This window comes from Loxodonta africana, chromosome 11 (assembly GCF_030014295.1).
Source record: "Loxodonta africana isolate mLoxAfr1 chromosome 11, mLoxAfr1.hap2, whole genome shotgun sequence".
In the NCBI taxonomy this organism is placed as follows: Eukaryota; Metazoa; Chordata; class Mammalia; order Proboscidea; family Elephantidae; genus Loxodonta; species Loxodonta africana.
Window position 1 is genome coordinate 29,607,948 of NC_087352.1, and position 19,812 is coordinate 29,627,759.

General features: G+C 51.4%; 1 protein-coding gene across 5 annotated transcripts in view; it reads right to left on the bottom strand.

Annotated features, from left to right (window-relative positions):
- NFATC1 (nuclear factor of activated T cells 1) overlaps positions 1–19,812 on the bottom strand; it is a 126,466-nt gene that overhangs the window by 32,689 nt on the left and 73,965 nt on the right. For 2 of the 5 annotated variants that reach the window (XM_064294367.1, XM_064294368.1), the window contains exon 9: positions 8,912–9,601. The exons of 1 other annotated variant lie outside the window; for it this stretch is intronic. In XM_064294367.1, the coding sequence (XP_064150437.1) occupies positions 8,912–9,601 (690 nt within the window). The remainder of the gene's footprint in view (positions 1–8,911; positions 9,602–19,812) is intronic. 2 more of the 5 variants (XM_064294369.1, XM_064294370.1) reach the window with 2 other exon arrangements.

The following is a 19,812-nucleotide window of genomic DNA, read 5'->3' on the forward strand; positions in this document are numbered from 1 at the left end:
ACAGAGATTCTTTAATCAAGAAAAAGATGTACCACACTTCTCTTTGGCTTGCAAGGCCAAATGCGTATTCGAAGTTAGACTTCTGGGCAGGACTCTTTCGTCAGCCACATCTCTAGTGGGAAAAAAATTCCAGTGGCTCAGTTCCAACTTGGTAGAGTTCAGAAAGCATGGTGAAATCAGAGCTGGTAGGCCTGATGGGCGGTTCCTGGTTTTGCTGCTCATTGACTGTGATTTTTGAGCAAGTCAAATAACATTTCTCTCTAAGCCTCAGTTTCCTTACCTGCAAGGTGGTGTTAACCCTGGCACTTTGCCCACCAAAAGGATTGTTCTGAAGTTGAATACGTAAACTGAGGAGAGAGATGTCAAAAGTCACTTTGAGAAGGACCAGAGGCCATATACCAAGTGCTAACTTCTGTTATTGTTGGTCTGGTTTTCTATTCGTTGGTAACAATGTGTCATATTGGACCGGGAACGTTTTTTAGCTCTGATGGGAAGACAATTACTACAATTCCAATTGCCATGTTCTCCTCTGCCTGGACTTGGTGGACATCTGTGAGTCAGTCACTCGTTGTTCCTGGGAATCTATAGGCAAGAATGCACTTCTCCGTCAGGAGGATCACTTAGCATGTCTGTGCCTCGCTGGCCGCCTGCCCAGAGCTCCAGGGCAGGAGAGCCAAGGGCCTGCTTGAGTTACGGGCCCTGGCTGTTCTTGCACAAACACAGTTGTCAGACAGATGTGGATGGAACCCTCATCTGCCCTGGTCACCTTGCTCCCCAAAGAAAAGGCAAGCTCTGACTGTCTATCAACAGCTGGATTTCTGAATGTGGCCATTATGCTTTTAAATCCCTTGCTTTATTGCTTCATGCTCTGATGACTCACACAGCAGTTGGCCATTTGCGGGCCTGTGGATCTGAAAGCACCTGTAAAGAGTGCTTGCTACTTCTTAAGTAAGAAAGCTCTTTGAAACATGTAAGCATTAGAAGGAGAAAATGCACAGCCATCAGGGTAATGTTGTAAAACTTGATTTGAAATTGAGACAATGCCATTTCAAATGCTTTTGTCAAGAGTTTTACTGGTTGTAGGAGGAATACAGGGCGTCTACACAGTGAAAGCTCCAGCACCAAGACAGGGGCAGGCTGAGGAGCTCGCACCCAGCACTCCTCTGTCGTTCACAGCTGCCTGTGACAAACGGCAAAACCATCACAAACATCTCCCACGTTGCAACCGCACAGTCAAGCATGCACATCAATTCTTGGTCTCTCTTTGCTTCTACTGGTCACACATTTTCTCTGGCACCAAATAGATGTAAATGCACCGAATCATCCGAGGCCCACAATGCCATTCTAGCTCTTCCCTTTTGCTTTCTCTCCACTCCATCCCATTTCCTTCCCTCATTTTAATAATTTCAAACAACTCTCCATTTAAAGAAGGAAGCAAGCTAAGACCTATTACGAAGAGGAGAAAAGGTAGATGGTTAGTAAAACGTGAAAGGTATGCCACTGAGCAACCCTCCCAAGTACACAAAAAATTACTGGGCTGTAACCTGATGTTTCAATTAGAAATAGAGTGTAACTCACAGTTTTCCATGTTTATTACAAATGTCCACATCAGGCAACTGGAAAAAGTCCCCAGAACCTACAGGAACCTGAACGTGATGTCACATGAGTTGCCAGCCCTGCCTACTGAAGACTCTCTCTTCCGCCTCTCAGCGCCCTGCTGTTGGGAGAAACTGAGGACATGCAAGCATCTCAACTGACAAGACAGAACTGAGATCCTCAGCGGCACTGATACATGTCTGTGGTGGCCGACACGGCACCTATTTATAGAGAACCTTACTCAGCAGACGCCTTACAGAGCCTTGCTCACCCTCTGCCTGTACCAGAGGGGTAGGTTCACAACTACTGTGGCCTGGAGAACCACGGAGGGGGCCCCCGTGGTGGAGAGATACTGTGCGGTTCCCCACGGTGGGCAGAGCCATGGAGCCACTTCCCACAGTGGGGAGAAACATGCAGTGGGTCCCCATGGCAAGCAGAACCATGGAGCGGGTCCCCAAAGTGGGAAGAACCATGGAGCAGGTTTCCGCGGCAAGTAGAGCCATGGAGTGGGTTCTTGCAGCAGGATGTGTGCCCTTATTACACAGCAGGAAGACGAACTCAGACCACAGCCCTGACAGGCTCAGGGAGAACTAAGTTCAGCAGGTTTTGCTTTTCCAATCAACCACCTCTCTGACAGTTACTTGGCTGACCCTCAAACTGAGTCTCCAAAATAGCTATCCAAAAGCCAAACCATTTGCTGTAGAGCCGACTCTGAGTCCAGAGGTGTAACTAGGGTATGGCAGGTATTGAACCAACCCTGGGTGCGTGGTTCCACTGAGCAATTTCTATTAACCTGGTATGGCCAGCAGCGTATCCATGAAAATGGCACCTATGGTAAGCACTGAAATCGCACTCCTGTCCAAACATGTCACACTCCTGTTTTAGATAACTCTACCATAATATCTCAAAAAACAAATCAAGCTCGTTAATCTTTTAATTAACATATTACTGTGCTTGAGAAAGGATGACGAGCAGTAATGGGTTAACAGAAACTGCTCAATGGCGCCACGCTGCCAGGTTGGTTGTCATACCCTAGATACGTCACTGACTCATTCACCGCAACCCCGTGTGTGCAAAATAGAACTGTGCTCTGTAGGATTTTCCTGACTGTGATCTTTCAGAAGCAGATTACCAGGCCTTTCTCCCGAGGTATCTCTGGGTGAGTTTGAGCTGCCAACCTTTTGGTTAGTAGTCAAGCACATAACCACTGGTACCACCGAGGAACTCCTCCGTGAGAGCCAGCACCCAAATAAAAACTGAAATATTGAAGCAGACGTCTGTATGTTTGCCTGACACACTGCTAGGCACTAGGATATCAGAAACCCCGGGCAGCTGTCTCTGTGGAGACAAGACTGATGTGTAGGGCAGCCGCAAGCAGACACACCTTGAAGCAGCCTGCTGCTGCCGTCAGGCATGGACTCCTAGGGGCTGAGTGCAGCCGCTCTGCTCCACGACCAACAGCTCAGGCCTTGGCCTGGGGACTCAGGTCACACAGGGAGGCACTTTCCTCATGGACCTCAGAGACCCACAGACCACTTCCCATCCTGACAGCCATCTCTGTCTCATGCCCCCACCCCAACATGGCCCTCTCAGGGCACAGGGGCTGGCCCCAGTGAGGTGCCTGTGTGGCTCCCCCTCCCTCTATCACATAGCAGCCTGTGCCCCAGTCCACGGCGGCGTGTCTGCTAGCAGTAACCAACTCCTTCCATCTTCATTAGAAATGGGAGGCCCAGACACGGCACCTTGCCAGATTAGTAAAACTTTCCATGAGGAAAGTGTTTTGTTTTCTCCCAGCATGGCTTAAGCTCAGGAAAGAAGGGGAGGGTGAGAGAAGAGAAACGCATACCCAGACTTGGGCAGACATGGTCCCAGCCCGCCGCGTCTACCTGCTTGTTGTTTTAATGACATCGAGACTTCTGGAAGCCAGAGACCCACGGAGGGGCCTGGGAGGCCTGACGGCAGCAGCGGCAGCAGACAAGCCAAACGCCTGCAGAGCTGACTGCTTCAACTGCAAAGCTAAATGAGGGGTGCTACATTCAGCAAAAGGACTGTTCTGTCAGCGCTGCTCCCCTTCACATAAATACCTGAATGAACCCCAGGTACTTCAAACATGTTCTCACTTAAGTATTCAGCATGTGTATGTAGAGTAAGAGTATGTCTTATGACACATGCATGATTGTGCATGTGCGCGCAGGCACATGTGTGAGCCAACGGCCCAAAGTGACATGCAAGGAGATCAGAAAGGATCTATTCCCTGAGGAGGAGCACGGCGCATGCTCTAGTCCTCCACAACGGGCAATTCATGAAAACAGTGTTAGTGGGTACCTTTATGACTTACTCTTAAAAATCTACATTTAAATAAAAGTGAGGTCCATAAAGCTATTTATTTACAAAATGTATTCTGTGGCTCTGCCATGACTGAGAGGTTAAATCTTACGGAGACTGTTGGACCAAATGATAAACTGAAATTTATTTATGGGCCAGGTACTTTTGGAATAAAACTGAAGAGTATAAATGACTAAGAAACAAAGAAACACTTAAAAAAAAAAAACAAGTTGGGATTCATTTGTCCATGTCACCCCTTGTTCCAGTGTTGCAATCATTCTTTGAGATAAATAAAAATTTCAGGAACTACAGTGACCCCTCCAGCTCTAGGGCACAGTGAGTGTGGATCCCACACGTTACAAGCTTACACTGCCACTGTGGGTCTCTAGATAACACAAATGATGACAATTATACAAAGTGCCCCAGGCTCTCCGAGCCCTGGAAATAATATCCTATCATTCTATATTCCTAGAAAACAAAACCCAGACCCAATAATACAAACAAAAAGCGGGTGACACAGAAGTAAATCTTCTAACTCTTTACAGACCCACCAGCATTGGCATCACAACCTGCCTTAGAGCCCGGCTCAGAGGAGATCACTGAGCTGACTTCCGATGGGTATCCTACCGAGGCCAGTAGGCAAGACTCCCTTAAATAGTGAACAGAATGAAGACCTTGCGCTGACTGCCAGCTTTGACTTCTATCAGGCACACAGAAGCCACCTGAAAGATACTGCCGTGTGGGAACGCTTGGCCAGGCTGAAAGGGCTCCCGGGCTCCCTGGTGTAGGTCGTGTCCAATATAGCTGAGTACTAGTACAGCTGAGCATGCCCCCCAGTGAGCGGGAGCGACATCCGGGCAAGGCCTGCCAGACCCTGGAAAACTGGGAGCAATCTTGCTGTGGCACCAGGGCAGCTCCGGAGCAGGGAGCCCTTGAGAGCCTGAGGCGGCCCTCGCTGGAGGCCCCAGAAACCAGCTGATGTGCTTGTGGGAAAGGATTCCCATGGACTGTGCGGTGTAGTGGGGGAACCTGCGTCCTCCAGCCCAAACCCCTCATTTTACAGATGGGTCTTGGCCACATGTGTGTCTATTGCCCTGACTGTGGACTGTAAGTGACAGACATGAGTGTTTGCTTTCCCCTGTCCAGGTCCACTAGGGATTGGTGGCATTTCATTGTCTGATTCAGTTTTTCCTCCATTTGCTCTTCTAAGCGACTCTCTTTGGGTTGGCTGCAAATTCACAATGAGACACAGAAACAAAGACGAAGGTGCAGGCTGGCTGCTCCTGGTCTGGGGTCTCTGCCTCCCTCCCACCCTCAGTCTGTTGGTGCTTTCCAGACAGATGACACGGAGCCCTGCGACAGAAGACTCCGGAGGGCCTCTGGCTTTCAGAGACATGGGAAAATTTGAAAAGTACATTGAAACACAATGACTTTAAGCTCACCTTAATTAAATATAAGCAGGCCACAGAGCACTTGGGGTGGGGTGGGGGTGAGGGAAGGCAGAATACAAGTATGTTGAGAAATCAAACAACAAGGTGTTGCAACTCCAAGAGGTTAGAACTCATTGTTCTAGAGTATCCAAGCTGGAGATCTAGTTCAGATAACTCCTCACTGGCAGAGGGGTTTGCCTTGCACGTAAAACATTGACAGCAGACAGCTTCTATCATTTGGGGGGCTGGGGAAACTGGGGGGCACAGGAGGGAGTGCAGGTGAGGCTGGAAAGATGGCTGAATCTGACAGAAGAACCTTCACCGCACAGACAACCGAGAACCTGGGAACGACATTAGCTCAGTGCATTAAGAGGGGGAGAATGAGGGGCACTGGGGGAGATAAGGAACAGGAGCACAGGCAGAGAGGCTGAGCCTGAAACGAGGGTGGTAGGGGAGAGAGGAGGCTTTGGAGATCTGTGGAGGCCCTGACTCCAGGCCCTGGGGCCTGACTCAATGTGGGGTGAGAAGGGAGGGGCCCAGATGACCGGGGTTCTCCTGGGGCCAGTGACTGTGAGGTGACATGGGAGGGGGCAAAGGCTCCCTGTGGGGCTCCTTGGGTTTGAGGGGCTTGTGGCTCAATAATCAGATGCAAACCCTTGAGCACCGGGTGAAGTCATGGTTAGACAGGCCAGGAATGGGGATGCAGCTTTGGGCTGCAGACAAAAGTCAAGCTGGGGGGTCAGAGGTGAGAATTAGGGGGCCCTGCAGGGCTACAGCTACTAGTGTGGAAGCGTGCTGCATGCATTGCGGGTGCGCATGGCATGCAGGAGGGCCGGAGGGGTCGAGGACCCCCCAACCATACCAGGCATGGAGACCAGGGCTCCCAGTGCCTGTGAGGGTGGGACACGGGGTAGCATGAGGCCTTGCACGGTATGGCCATCCCTGTGGACAGAGGGGCTCAGTTTTGACTCCAGAACTGAGCACAGGTGTAAAGTAAAAACTGGATTCCATAGGGGGTGGGGCCTGCTGGGCCTAGTGGCCCCACCCCCTACCCAGAAATGGGCTGGGGTCAAGCAAGGGTCTTGAACGGGGAAGAACCAGGACCACATTTGTGCTATTAATTGAACTCACTGACTGCAAATGCCCCCTTGGTCACTAATACACCTTCCCAAAGGGCAGCTTGAGATGCCTGTACTGATAGCAGGGTGGCCTGGGTGCTGGGGATTGTCAAGGACGTGACCCCCCTCCACAGTCAGGTCAGGATGCACGCTGCCAGGAGGGAGTTTCCCTTGCACTCAGCTGCCTCTAGGACACCAGCCTGTCTTTGATGGAGCAATGGAGGCTGCCCATGACCACCGGCCTCCCACAAGCCACCAGAACTTTCTGAGATAGAGCAGCGCATAGGAGCCCAGGTGGGAGCGTTCAGGGCAACCTCTGACAGACGCAGAGAGGAAGGCAGGCCCCATCTGCTCTGTGTGCTAAGGAGACAGCCCTGGGCAGTGGGGCCTCCATTCTGCTCCTGGCCTTGTCTAAGGCCCAACAGTTCACCGAGTGGGACAGTTAGTGAAAAACAAATCCAGACTAGAGTACCCACAGTGAACCAAACATTGTACTGGCACCACCCCAGTGTTATGGGAAGCTTGCAGGAGACGACTGGGAGCAGTGGTGAGCCTGGACAGCAGGCTCTGCAGGAAGGAAAGGACACCCCATGGGATGGCGCCTGTGCTCTGCAGTGCCTCCGAAGCTGCCGACGCTGGCCTTGCTCTGAGGTGGCGCAGAAGGAGAACACGATATGACATAAATACTGACGAGACTATTTTTAGGAGCCACAGGAGGTCATGCTACAGGAGAGGTCAGGGCTTAAGGGTTGAATAACTTTGAGCAAAAATACTTGAAGGCCTCCTCCTCCAAACGCGCCTGGAGTTAGGAGCAGCGGGAAGGTGTTTGGGAGGGTTCTGTTTTCACCTGAGCAGGTAGAGGTCCAAGAAATGAGGGGGTGTTCAGCCCAGTGTAAGCAATTGGTGGTTAGCTGGTGCTCAGAGGCCAGCTCCTGACTAATTACCATGAAGGCTGGTCAGGTTCACACTGTTCCAGCAGGTCTGCACCCCAAACCTTGGAGCGTATCGGGTAAAACGAGGTGCAGAGAGCATGGGTGAATCAGGGTGACTCTCTTCCTACTTCTGGGAAAACAGCTCAAGGAGTAAACGCTCTTGCCAAAGGGCCCCTTGTGAATAAGCGGCTGTCTGGACAATAGCAGCAAGAAAACATGGCACCAACTGCAACAGCTGTAGTGGGAAAAGCCAGCATTTGGCTTAGGGACTTTTATGGAGGAACAGCTAATGGATGGCTGAGGAGGCCTCAGCTTAGAGGCGGAGAGTCTGAGTGGCCATGTTCTGGCACCTTCCGGAGCCCCATTTGTTCTCTGTGTCCCACACTTGAGCCAGGGCAACTTTGGCAAGAGGTGAGTATCGGTTTCAGATGTGTTGATGGGTACCTGCGTTTATGAAACAACGTGCACCTAGGAAAACGAAATCTGTCTGTATGAAAGGCCCCCTGACACCCACACAAACACTCTGTGCGAGTTGTAAGAAAGCACTAATTGACTCGGACGCCTAATGAGCAGACCGCCGCAGGCTGTGAGTCCCATGACTGATTAGCCTGCAATTACGATGATCCAGGATCAAAGGCCCAGCCGCTGCCCTGCAAGTCAGCACTGCCTCTGTTATATCATCACGCCCAGAAGAAAGGAGCATCTCTTTAAAAATAAATAACAAGGAAGAACAATGAGGTGCCTTTTGTTATCACTCATTAGTGAAACACATTAGTATTCATAAATTTTTTTACACCGATTAGCCTGGCTACAGATGTTTCAAAGGCGCCTCCTTTTCGAATAATCCCTACGACATCACGTTCAGTTGCGTGTCTGCACGGAGGGAGTATGTGCGGGAAGAAGGCCGCATACAGCTCTACTTAAATCACAGTTCAGCATAGCGTCATATTCCTGTGCCCTTGCACTGAGCCCCTGACAAGATGGTAAGTGGTTCTAAATATCTGTGGACAGCTGTACAGAGTAAATGTTAATTACTTTTAGCTAAGCCATTATTAAAACAAAAAATGTTTACTAAGCTAAAGAAGCTCTTCAGATGCCATCAAACACAACAGCTTGACTTGAAGCCATGCGTAAGGATGGGCCTCTTCTCCTCAGAACTCTCTCAGCGTAAGCTCAGCGGTTCTTTGTTCAGTTTTAGCCAGCACACATGGGCACCCTACGTGGTAGCCTTCTCTTGCTGGGGTTTTGTGTTTCTGCAGGTCTACAGCACCAGGCACCAGCCACGTGGCCAAGATGGCGGCACTAGAACACGCGCCATGCAGCTGCTGGGAGGAGACTAATCCTACACACCACGGAGTTATTGCAAACGACACTGAAAGAACCACTTCCCACACGAGAAATGTCAGTGAGGCTGGCGTGCAGCCCCACGAGGCAGTTAATTTGCACACCCTCCTTCTTGAGCTCACGGCCACAGGGCTGAACGCACACCTGTATAACTGTGGGCACTTACCATCGTCCAGGTACAACTGGTCCAATTCTTCCGGTTCTCGCTTGATGGTTACAGGAATAGGGGCCAAATTATGACTACTGTCCTCATGCAACTCTGGCAGTGACAGAGGCTGGGTGGTTGGAGACTCATGTCTGTGAACCTTCGGCGGTTGGTGCTGCTGGTGGCCCACTGCAGATGGGCGCGTTGGGCTGCAGGGCTGCAAATAGGTTGGCTCTTGGGTAACGGACGGAACTGGAGAAGAGGGACTGTTGGGATAGAGTGTTTGTTGGTAACCAAGGGAACAGCTACTGCTCAGATGTTGACTCACCTGCGGCTGCAGCGTGGCGTGAGATGACGGATGGGGAGCACTTGAGGGGACAGCTCTGGATCTTGGCACTTCCTGAGTGGTGGGGGCCCCTCCGGCGGGCTGCTGGAGTCCGAGGTGACTGTGGCCTGTGCTGGGGCTGCACTTGGTGTAAGTGGCAGAAGAAAGGTCGTGGAGCTTCGGGCTTGTGCTGGGCGGAGGTGACATCACAGTGCTTCTCTGCTGGCAGGAAGTGAAGCCAGCCACAAGGCACGCACCAGGATCAGGAGGCAGCAGGAGCTGCTGGCTGTAGTAGGGCTTTGAGAGAGGACTGAGTCCTTGGGTCATTGGTCCACAGGTTTGCGCAGGCTCGTAATCATCGGTGGGCTCTGTTTTTATAATTGGAACTGTTAAAAGAAAAAAGTTAAATAAACATCAGTTGCACACTGGTGCCATCAGGCTGGCTGTGGCTAGGATACCCTTTGCAAAACAAACAGCTTCTTGACTAAGTCTCTGTGTGTCTTTTGCCTGGTTCTCCCACCCAATTAAAAAAAAAAAAAGAATGAGTCACCGGCTCAAGAAAGTTACAGCTGGTTCTAATATTGAGGAGGACTATTTTCTTTGGAATCTCCTCCAGCACTAATGTGCTATAAAAATCCATTTGCAAACTGCAGTAGAAGCTTTGGACCCAAGGGCTCATGGATTTGTAGCAATCAAAGCGAAAATGTTAACTTGGACGCACCACCGCATTTCTTCTGCTACTGACGGGCTGTTTGATAAATGTCTGCACATTCAGTAAACTACTCGACACAATGCAATCGCTTTTAAAAGTCCACAGAAACTCAGCTGAGAAGATAAATGACAGTCTGCTGGATGAACAGCTTTTAATCATGAAAATGAAGAGCACTTTTCGGTAGGTGTTTGCACTCCTGAAGACATGAACTGTGTAGGAACAGCAGCAGATGATCACGAGCTCCTGGGGAGCTATGTAGGGAGCCCTGAGCTGATTCTAGACCATTCTCCTTCCCATTCCCGCTAGGAAGCTGATGGACAGAGAGCCGAGAGAAGACGCTGCCGCAGCCTAGAAGGCAGGGCCACAGGGTATGTGCGGGGCAAAGAGAAAACTAAGGGGTCATGAGGACTCCGTGCCAACCCATGGGCCTGGCCAGTCTCTCCAGGCGGCACCCAGGGCCGAGCTGCCTCTGACCCTCGATTTCTGCAGGGAGCTCTGGGGGCAACGGTGGTGGTAAAGACCCACCGTGGGTGCCCAGCACCCTCCAGGTGGTGCCTGCCCCATCTGGCCCAGTGGAGCCTTAATTTTGGCCCTTGCTGCTTCTGGGGTGGTGCAAATGGTTTGCACCCGACTACTAACCTAAAGATTGGCAGTTTGAAACCAGCCAGTGGTGCCATAGAAGAAAAGCCTGGGGATCTACTTCCATTAAGATTACAGACAAGAAAACCCTACGGAGCAGCTCTACTCTGTAACACACGGGGTCGCCATGAGTCAGGATCAACTTGCCAGCAATGGGTTTGGGTTTTTTTCCTGCACGTTGGACTGTGGGCCTTGTGCGCTCTTTTCAGGAGAGACATCTAGACAGTTAACCTCTAACGTCTAGGCTGCAAGGAGTGGCTTCGATTCCTGATGGAGGCAGAGTGCCACTTGCAGGAGTGGAGTGTGGATAACGAACTGTCACCAGATTCTCCTATTCACGTTTCCACATCTTCATGGGCTGTGCACTGGGGGGCTTGGCAGCCGGGTGGCTTACAGCGGGGATCGTGACCAGAGCTGTGAGCCGGCCGTGCAGGGAGGACAGGCACACAGGCGGGAAGGTGGCCGCCCTGAGTAAATAAATGGGCATCAGCGTTTCAGGAGAAAGTCTAACAAAGGTCTGGAGCCTGAGGACCCACATCTGTTTCCTATTACAGCGAGGGCGGTGTCAGCACCACCCAGCTGAGAGCCACGGCACGAAATTTTCCTGAAGCGTGTCTGGGACAGGAGCACCTGTGTGGAGAAAGGCAGCCCCTCATGCCAGCGTGGCGCCAGCCCCCAGACTCACAAAGGGGGCCTGGGCGGCTAGGGGGCCTGGAGGGCCAGGGGTCTGAGGGGTCTGGGGGACTAGGGGAACTGGGGGCGGGGGCCCGGAGGGCTGGGAGGCCTAGAAAAAGCTCTCCACTTTATCTCTAAGTTGCAGATGCCCCTCTAGACCACATGACACATTCTGTGTCCTGACTGTAATGCCTGCTCAGGTCCCGCCATCTGTGTCCCAAGATGCTGACAACTTGAACTTAAAGCTTGGGGGACTCCCAGCAGGACTTTGGGTTTTGGTGGTTTCTCCAAGTCCCCACTCACATTGTTCAGATAAAGTAGAGCCCTGGTGGCACAGTGGTTAAGAGCTAGGTTGCTAACCAAAAGATCTGCAGTTTGAATCCACCAGCTCTCCTTGGAAACCCTATGGGGCAGTTCTCCTCTGTCCTGTGGTATCACTCTGAGTTGAAATCGACTTGACAACAATGGGTTTTCTTTTTTTTTTAAACAGGCACCCTGGGTGGAAGCTGGTGGTCTCAGATAACTGGATGACTGGGGTGCTGGCATTCAGAAGGCAATGGGACCACAGTCCTTCCTACCATCTGCCCTTTACCCCACCGGAGACACGCCACAGTCTGCCATCAGCTAAGACCATGAACCAAAATGGTATCTCTGGGCTGAAATGGGGGTTCACCTCACAGGGCATCGGAGGCCCTCTATGCCTGCTAGCCCCTGTCATAAGCACCCCAGCAGCCTATGACCAGGGACAACAGAGGGCAGGGGAGGGGTGGGCCGTCAGACAGATGCCCTTGGAAACACTGACTCACTCCATAAGCCCTGCCTACTCCCCTTGGTGTACCCTGACTTCTGACGGCAAGCTCCATGCCATCTGCTCCTACAGCCCCCCCGCTCCCCCCCCCCCACCACTGCACTGAGCATCACCCCATGTGGCGAGAAGAGGGTGTCTCACCAGGCCAGGGGCTTCCAGCTAGAGGTCTGGGCCTGATAAAGGCCTGTTTTCTAAATCTGCACCCCCTAGCTACCATCCCCCCAGGCCGACATGTCCCTTGCCCTTCCCCCAGCCCACGTGTTTCACATGTGAGGACTGGCCAAGGCTTTGCTTCCTGCATCGATCCGCCTGCTGTGCGGATGTGTGTGGACGTGAAGTGCACGGGCAATGGTGCCAAGGAATGGGTGTCCTCTCCAGTGACGGATTATCCAATAGGCTAGGTAAGCACAGGCTTCCCTTGGATACCAGATCATCTGTAGTGAACAACTTCACGTGTGTTCACCGTATCAAAGATTCTGCTTCTAGGTAGGACTGGTATCATCTGTCTCCCAATCCCACAGCACCTTCCCACACAATCAAAGCCTCTTCAAATTTACAATCCCTGCAGGGGTGGATGACCTAGTAAGCAAGACAAGCAAGGGCTTATTTGTGCACACTTACTAATCTATAGTGTACAATTTTACTACAGATGATCTGGTAAGCAAGGTAAGCACTGTGATTACCTTGCCTATTGGATAACCCACCCCTGGTTCTCTCATTTAATGGAAAACAGAGCTGTGACCCGACTCATCTTACATCACAAATGCAGATGTGTGAAGTTGGCTGTCAGTGCCAACACTTTTTTAGGGGCCGCTGGCTGAAGGAGACAGCGTCTCATGTATGTATATATATATACCATATATATATCATGCATATCTATATATCCATAACCTACAACCATATCCATCTATTTCTAACAATATCTATATCCATGTCTATACTCATATCATCTGTTTCTATATACATATCACTGTATCCATGTCTCTTTTTATATATATTCATATCTGTATCTGTGTGCCTGTGTGTATCCGTATCATACCCATATATATATATATATATACACACACATATATATGCACAGACATAGACAGAGTACCTGGATGGTGCAAACAGCTTGGCTGCTAACCAAAAGGTTGGAGGTTTGAGCCCACCTGGAAGTGCCCCAGAAGAAAGGCCTGGCGGCCTACTTCCAAAAAAGCAGCCACTGAAAACCCTATGGAGCATACATAGTTCTACTCTGACACACATGGGGTCACCAAGAGTCAACTCCATGACAACTAGTTTATATGTATAGCTCTAGATATATAGAGAGAAATGGCTACAGCGATGATATGCACATGTATAGTTGTAGGTATAGATATATAACCAAAAAAAAACCCAAACCCATTGCTGTCGAGTTGATTCCGACTCATAGTGACCCTATAGGACAGAGCAGAACTGCCCTGTAGGCTTTCCAAGGAGTGCCTGGTGGATTCAAACTGCTGACGTTTTGGTTAGCAGCTCTGGCACTTAACCACTACACTACCAGGGTTTCTACTTAGATATACAGACAGATGATATGGATATAGATATATTTCCTATCCTGACTGGCTGCCACCTCCCAGACTGAACCCAGGGAAGAAGTGCTTTTATCTGGTCCTAAGGTTTCTCCTCCTCCTCCTCCTAGCCCTCCCCAGAGACCCTCTGCCTGGGACCGCACATGCTCTCCCTTCCTTGGCCCTCCCCTTGCCCAGCCTGGCTTCTGAGGGACAGCGCTTTAGGTATAAGGGCACTGCTCCCCACAACCAGCCAGGCAGCGTTGGCTCAGAGTGCCTCTGGCCTCAGCGTGCAGTGGATGGGCCTGGGGTGTGCAGGGACCCCAACCGCTGCAGTGTCTTGTGCTCCCACCCCATGCCTACTCTCTACAGAGGGTATGAGCTTGCTCTGTCTCCCCAGTCCTGCCCCCAATGGAGAGGGTGCAGACAAGGATGACCTCAGGTGAAGACAGTGAAGATGGTTGGTGGGCTGGGAGCTGGGCTAGGACACGAATGCTTTCACCCAGTGTAGAGGGAGGGAGGGAGGTCCCAGGCCAGATCAGCCCCATCTCCAACAAGGGAGCGGGAGAGAAGTAGAAACCTCATGCTAGCCCTGGAGCCCCATGCCACCCAGTACATGGTGATAAACAGGAAAACACAAACCCAGCCTTTAGAAGCGAGCCCCAGCCCCACCAGCCCTCAACATCCACAGGGGAAACTAGTGCTGCTGAGCTGCATCTATACTGCACTTCTCGCGTGGACTACAGGAATCAAGGCACTCTCCTGTAACTCGTGCGAGGAGACGCCTCCTAGTTCCCATTAGTAGGGAGACAGAGAGAGGGTACCTCCACCCGTCTCAGGAGCCTGGGCAGGTGGTAGGATGGGGTCTGCGCCTGCCCTGAAGGCTGCTCATTTGGGTCTGAACGCATGGCGCAACATCTCATCATCTCCTGGTCAGCTATTGCTGATGGAAGCCTGGGTTCTTAACGCAATAGGACGTGATGTCAGGCACGGCACGCAGAAACACCACATCGTCCAAGGGGTGAGTGTACAATCCAATTTATTACAGACAGTAGGAACATGGCATGGTGTTAATTGTGGGTCAGGACCTCATGGATGAGGTGGGCTGGGCTCGAGCTGCTGGTCTCCACGACTACAGCACCATACATCGATCGCTTTGCTTGTGAGGATAGGGCAGGGTGAGCATCAGTGCTCCGATTTACGGCTCATCGTTACTCATATCCTGAGACCTCAGGTTCTAGTCCTTTTCCACATGGTGCAGAGGTCTGTGACTGCATAGCACCAGGTTTCTGCAAGGAGGGCGACCCCGCCCCTTGTCTCTCATCAACACATTCAACTCACACCATCTTCCCCTATGGCCGCAGGGAACAGCAGGCTGCCTCTGCCTCAACGTGGATTAGGCCCTGGCTCCTCTCTGCACCTGTGCTATCCGTGAGGTGAGACGCTTGGGCAGCGGGTGCTTGGGTGGGTGAGTGAGCGAGAATCAACCCAATGTCGCACAGATAAGAAGGCGGAGCAGCACTTCCCATATTCCTCCCTAAATTGTCAGCCTAACGAACAAAGCACATTTCTTCTGCACATGTGAATGGGCTGTAGCTACACCTGGGGTGAGAGGCAGTGACCCAATTTTGTCTCTGTTGACCCTGAGAGTGAATTTCTACACTGGCTGTCTTGATGCTAATTCCTGTGAGCCTCAGTTTCCCCAGCTGTAAGACAGAGATGACAATATCTACTCTGAAAGGTTGTGAGGAAGAAAACTAGCTTAAGTAATGAGGTAGGTGCACAGCACCTTGTCCATTCATATGCACCACCAACGATGTGCAACAATGTGCCATCAACCAGCAGGTCCTCTCCCTCTTTGCAAGTTGACATCTCTGTGCAGCCCAGTGAGAAGTCAGAAAGCTGAAAGGTGGGGGTCTGGGAAGGTGGGGTCTGGGGAGCTTGACCGGCTCTTGGGCTTGGACAAGCCAGGAGATGTTGGAGATCCCCTTTCTTCATCTGTTATAGCATCTGGTCCCAGGCTGTAAGAGGCATAGGTGATGTGACGTGTGATAAAATGATCCGAGTATGTAGGTGCTGCACACAGGTAAGGAATTATGACTTAATAACCCTGTCTCATCGGACGTGTGCAACCAGTGCTGGAGCCCAATTACTCTTCCAGGTACATCTCCAGGGGGTTTACACTTTGAACAAAGGACTCCTGTTTGTTGCATGACATTAAAGCCTGGGTTTTACCATCAACATAAGCAACCAGCAGGGATAACTGCAGGGCAGAACTTTTTGTAAATAGTGAAAAGGAAAATGAGAGTGGAACCACCTGAGCTGGCGGCCCCTGGAGGAACAGGCCTGGAATCAGTCTCTGGAGAGAAATGAGTGATTGCAAATTAATGGAGTGAATGAACTCACACCAAGCAACCAGTGGATGGTCCGATGAAGGGAGTTTTAATTCACGTTTCTCATGAGCATCACTTTCTTTCCTATGTGGTGTAACCAGCATTTACGCTGAATATGCTCCTGAGGTTTCTAGAAACTTGTGCTTTTCTGGGCTCACACGATGTACATGCTCCAGCTGTGTACACGTCCCACAGACTTGCGTGCCGAGCTCTGTACTCAGTCCTGTGGGATGCACTGAATCCCAGCCCGTGTGCACCCGTGACTCCATGTGGGCCTCACGTCACCCCATCTCACAGATAGGACCGCTGAGTCCCGGCCCATGTGCACCAGTGACTCTAGGTGGGCCTCACATCACCCTGTGGGGGCCTAGCATCGCCCCATCTCGCAGAAAGGGGGTGAAGAGAGATTTGGCACTGGACAAGCCTCACAGGTCATAGGAGGGAGCTGGGACCAGAGGTGAGTGGAGATGAATCCGTGCGTAGTAGTATCACCGTATCTGCAGGCGACGCGTGGCTCACAGGTGGGGGTGAGTCAGTTTCTTCCCAGGACAAAGCAAAGTGGCGTTCTGACGAGGATCCAATTAGGCGGATCACAGAGTATGGTCAAAACAGGCGGCGCAGCCAAAAACCACATCGATCAGATTTCACCCAATTGCCAGAACTTCACTTTGTGCTCCGAAGAGAACATGACTCATCCTCCCAGGGTGGCTCTTTGTCCAAGCAGCTGTGGATGTGGTCTACGGTTCTGGTCCGAGGGCTCGGCCATGGAGTGGGGAAAGGGCTGGGGGTGGGGCTCAGGGTGCCGTCCCTGGAACTCTCCGCAGACGTGTATGCATGTACATATGTGCACGTGTGCATGTGTGTGCTCGTGTGTGATAGGTGTTAAAAGATGTGAGAATGTACTTTGTGTGAACTTTTAGGAAGGAATGCCTTTCTAACTCTCCTTTAACTCTCTTCTCCCGACACCAGGGGAACTTCCCACCCCCAAATCTGAATTCCTGCCAATAGGGGTACTGGACAGCCATTCAGCAACGTGTAGATCAAACATGAACGTTAGCCTGAGAAACTTATTTTATGAAGGCAAGTCAAAACGAAGAAAGTGGTGTTCAAAGTTCTGTAAACTGAAAATGCATGAAGAAGTAGGGGTGCCCACAGTGTACTAACCCTCCTAAGCTGTGGGGAACACAGCGTCTAATTGTTCCTGAGCGTGACCAAGATCAGTATTTCCCAATCGCACATCCGGACCAGCTACACGACTCCCCTCCGAGCCTGACCTTCTCTTCACCCACAACACAAACCCAGGATGTGTAACCCGCCCACCGCCGAGGGGAACATGAGATAGCTCTCAGTGGGCCTGGACCTGGACCCCTGTGGCTGGCAGGTAACTAATCCCCTCACCTCTATTACATCAGGTTTAACACATAGAGACAGAGGCATTAAACACAAGTCACTATTTTCTGGCTAGAATTGCAAAAAAGCCATAAACACGGGAGTTTAATGAGAGCAGCCTCCCGCAGAGTGGGTCGGAGCGGATGTGATTCAGTGGCGATTTTCTGAAAGCAAATCAGCAGGCCCTTCTTCCTAGTGTCTTAGTCTGCACGCTCCGGTGAAAGCCGCTCAGCCCCCAGCAACACACAGCCCCGCTGACAGGCAGGTGCGGCTGCGCGCGACGTGCACGGCCGGAAGTCAAAGCCAGCTCGCCGGCGTGGAAGGTGAGAATTCCACCCCCGAACTACCAGTGTCCCCTCTTTGTCTTCCATCCTCTTCCTTTTTCCTGCCACCCCCAGCATGAACTTCATGTGCCTTCAGAGGATGTACTGGGAAGCCTGGAGTTCCCAGACTTGATGCCTCCTAGACCCCACCCTGGGCCAGAAATGCCAGCATAATCTGCTTCATTTGAGATTAGCTGGTCTTGAAATGGGGCAAAGTCAGCCCTTCTACATGCAGGACTTAAGCTTTGGAACGAGAACCTTGCTTTGAGCACCCGCTTCCCTTCCCTGGCTAAGCGACCTGTCCCCTCCTGCGTGGGGTGGAGATGACAATACTTACCTTGGGGGGCCCAGGGGGCAGGGGTGATGTGTTTGAGTGCCTGTGTGGTACGCTTTATTAGGCATTCACTAAGCAGAGGGCACACAGGAACAACACAGGGACACTGTCCTCAGGAAACCTCTTCACAGAATAAGCCCCCGCATACAGAGCACCTCATGCCCCATTGACACAAACCATGGCTCTGCAGACCAGGGAGCATGGCCCCACACAGCCAAGGCCACTGTGGCCATTGTCAACGACACCCTGTCACACATGTTAACACGAGAAGATCAGGAAATGCACGATTTTAATGTGAAGGCGAGGACGGGGAGGGGGCAAGCTGGAGGCACGCACCTGTCCCCACCGCCAACCCCCCACCATCCTTCTGGAAAGAATCGTGTTGCTACCCCAGCTCTGCTGTGTCCTAGCTGCCTGTCCCTGGGCTAATGACCAATGTCTGAGAGCTTCATGTGCTTTATCTACAAAATGAGGGGTGTTTATATGTAACTGCCGCGTGCGTGAGAGCCAGATCAGAAACCACAGCTGGGACAGAGCTGATGGCTATTCTGCCACCACATCGAGGGCTGCATTCCACACATGATGCCAGAGGGTCAGAGAGCCGGAGGGGCTGTGGGCCAGCCCAGAAGGTCAATGGGGTCTAGGATTGGCAGGGTAGGGATGGGGACCCAAGAAAAAAGAGCTCTGCAAAGCACTCACATTAGATGCAAATCACTTCAAAACAAAACAAAACAAAACAAAAACTAAAAAGGATTTAGGGTCACTCCCAAATATGTCTACTGCTTTAATGAAGATAATTACATTGGGATTAAACTTTTCATTCAATGGACTTGGAAATAAACCCAAAAGCTCAGTGGAAAAGATTAAAACAAAATCACTGTGAAGAATCCATGTTCCACCTGCACTCAGTGCACTGGGATTGCGGGGTGGCCTGGGAGTGCAGCTTGCTCTTCGTTCCATCCACATAGAAACTCATGGCGGGTTTATCTCAGGCCCCTCAGACCTCCGTGCTGAAGGTGGCCCTCTACCAACAGCCGCCCCTCGAGTGGCATGCTCTGTAAGGGAGATATGGGGTGCGTTTTTCTCAGGGTGCTGCATCTTCTCAAAGCCTGGGCTCTTAACATTAGGAGCCATGTTCTGGAATCACAGGAAAACATATGCGCAGACGCGGGAGCCACATGACCCTGACGGGCTGTTGTCTAGGAAATGTCAGTGAAGGCAACACCCTCCAGCCTTCAACCCCTGTGGCTGCCGGCCTGGAGTCTGGGGATCCCACATCCTGCATGAGAGCACCGCCCTCCTCGCTCAGCTCACGTCCCAAGTGCTGTCTGGCTACCAGGGTTTACCAGTTGCCCACAGGTGCAATTCTGGTGGTGCCATTCTGAGCCTCTTACAGGCTTTCTCTCATGCTGCTCCCTTGTGCCTCTATTATTTATGGATTTAGCAATTCACACAAGAAAATAGTGGACTCTACTTCCCATTTCCACCCCTTTAGGGAGAAGTGTAACGTCAACCTTCATTTTATGACCAGAATCACGGGCTCGTGAGAAATCACAGATTTCCTTCCTCTAACACCGAGTAGGGAAGGACGAGGTAGAACCAGTGGAAGCTTCTATTTCCCTCTCTTCATGGGGTTCGATCCCCTGACTTGCTAACACTGTGACTCCAGAGCCACAGCTTCCCATCAGGGGTCTGTTCCCAACTGGCCTAATTGCTCTGGTGGGGTCAGCAGTAGCGTTCATTTTGGGTGAAGCTGTTTCCTTGCCCAATAGCCATGAAGAAGTTGAGC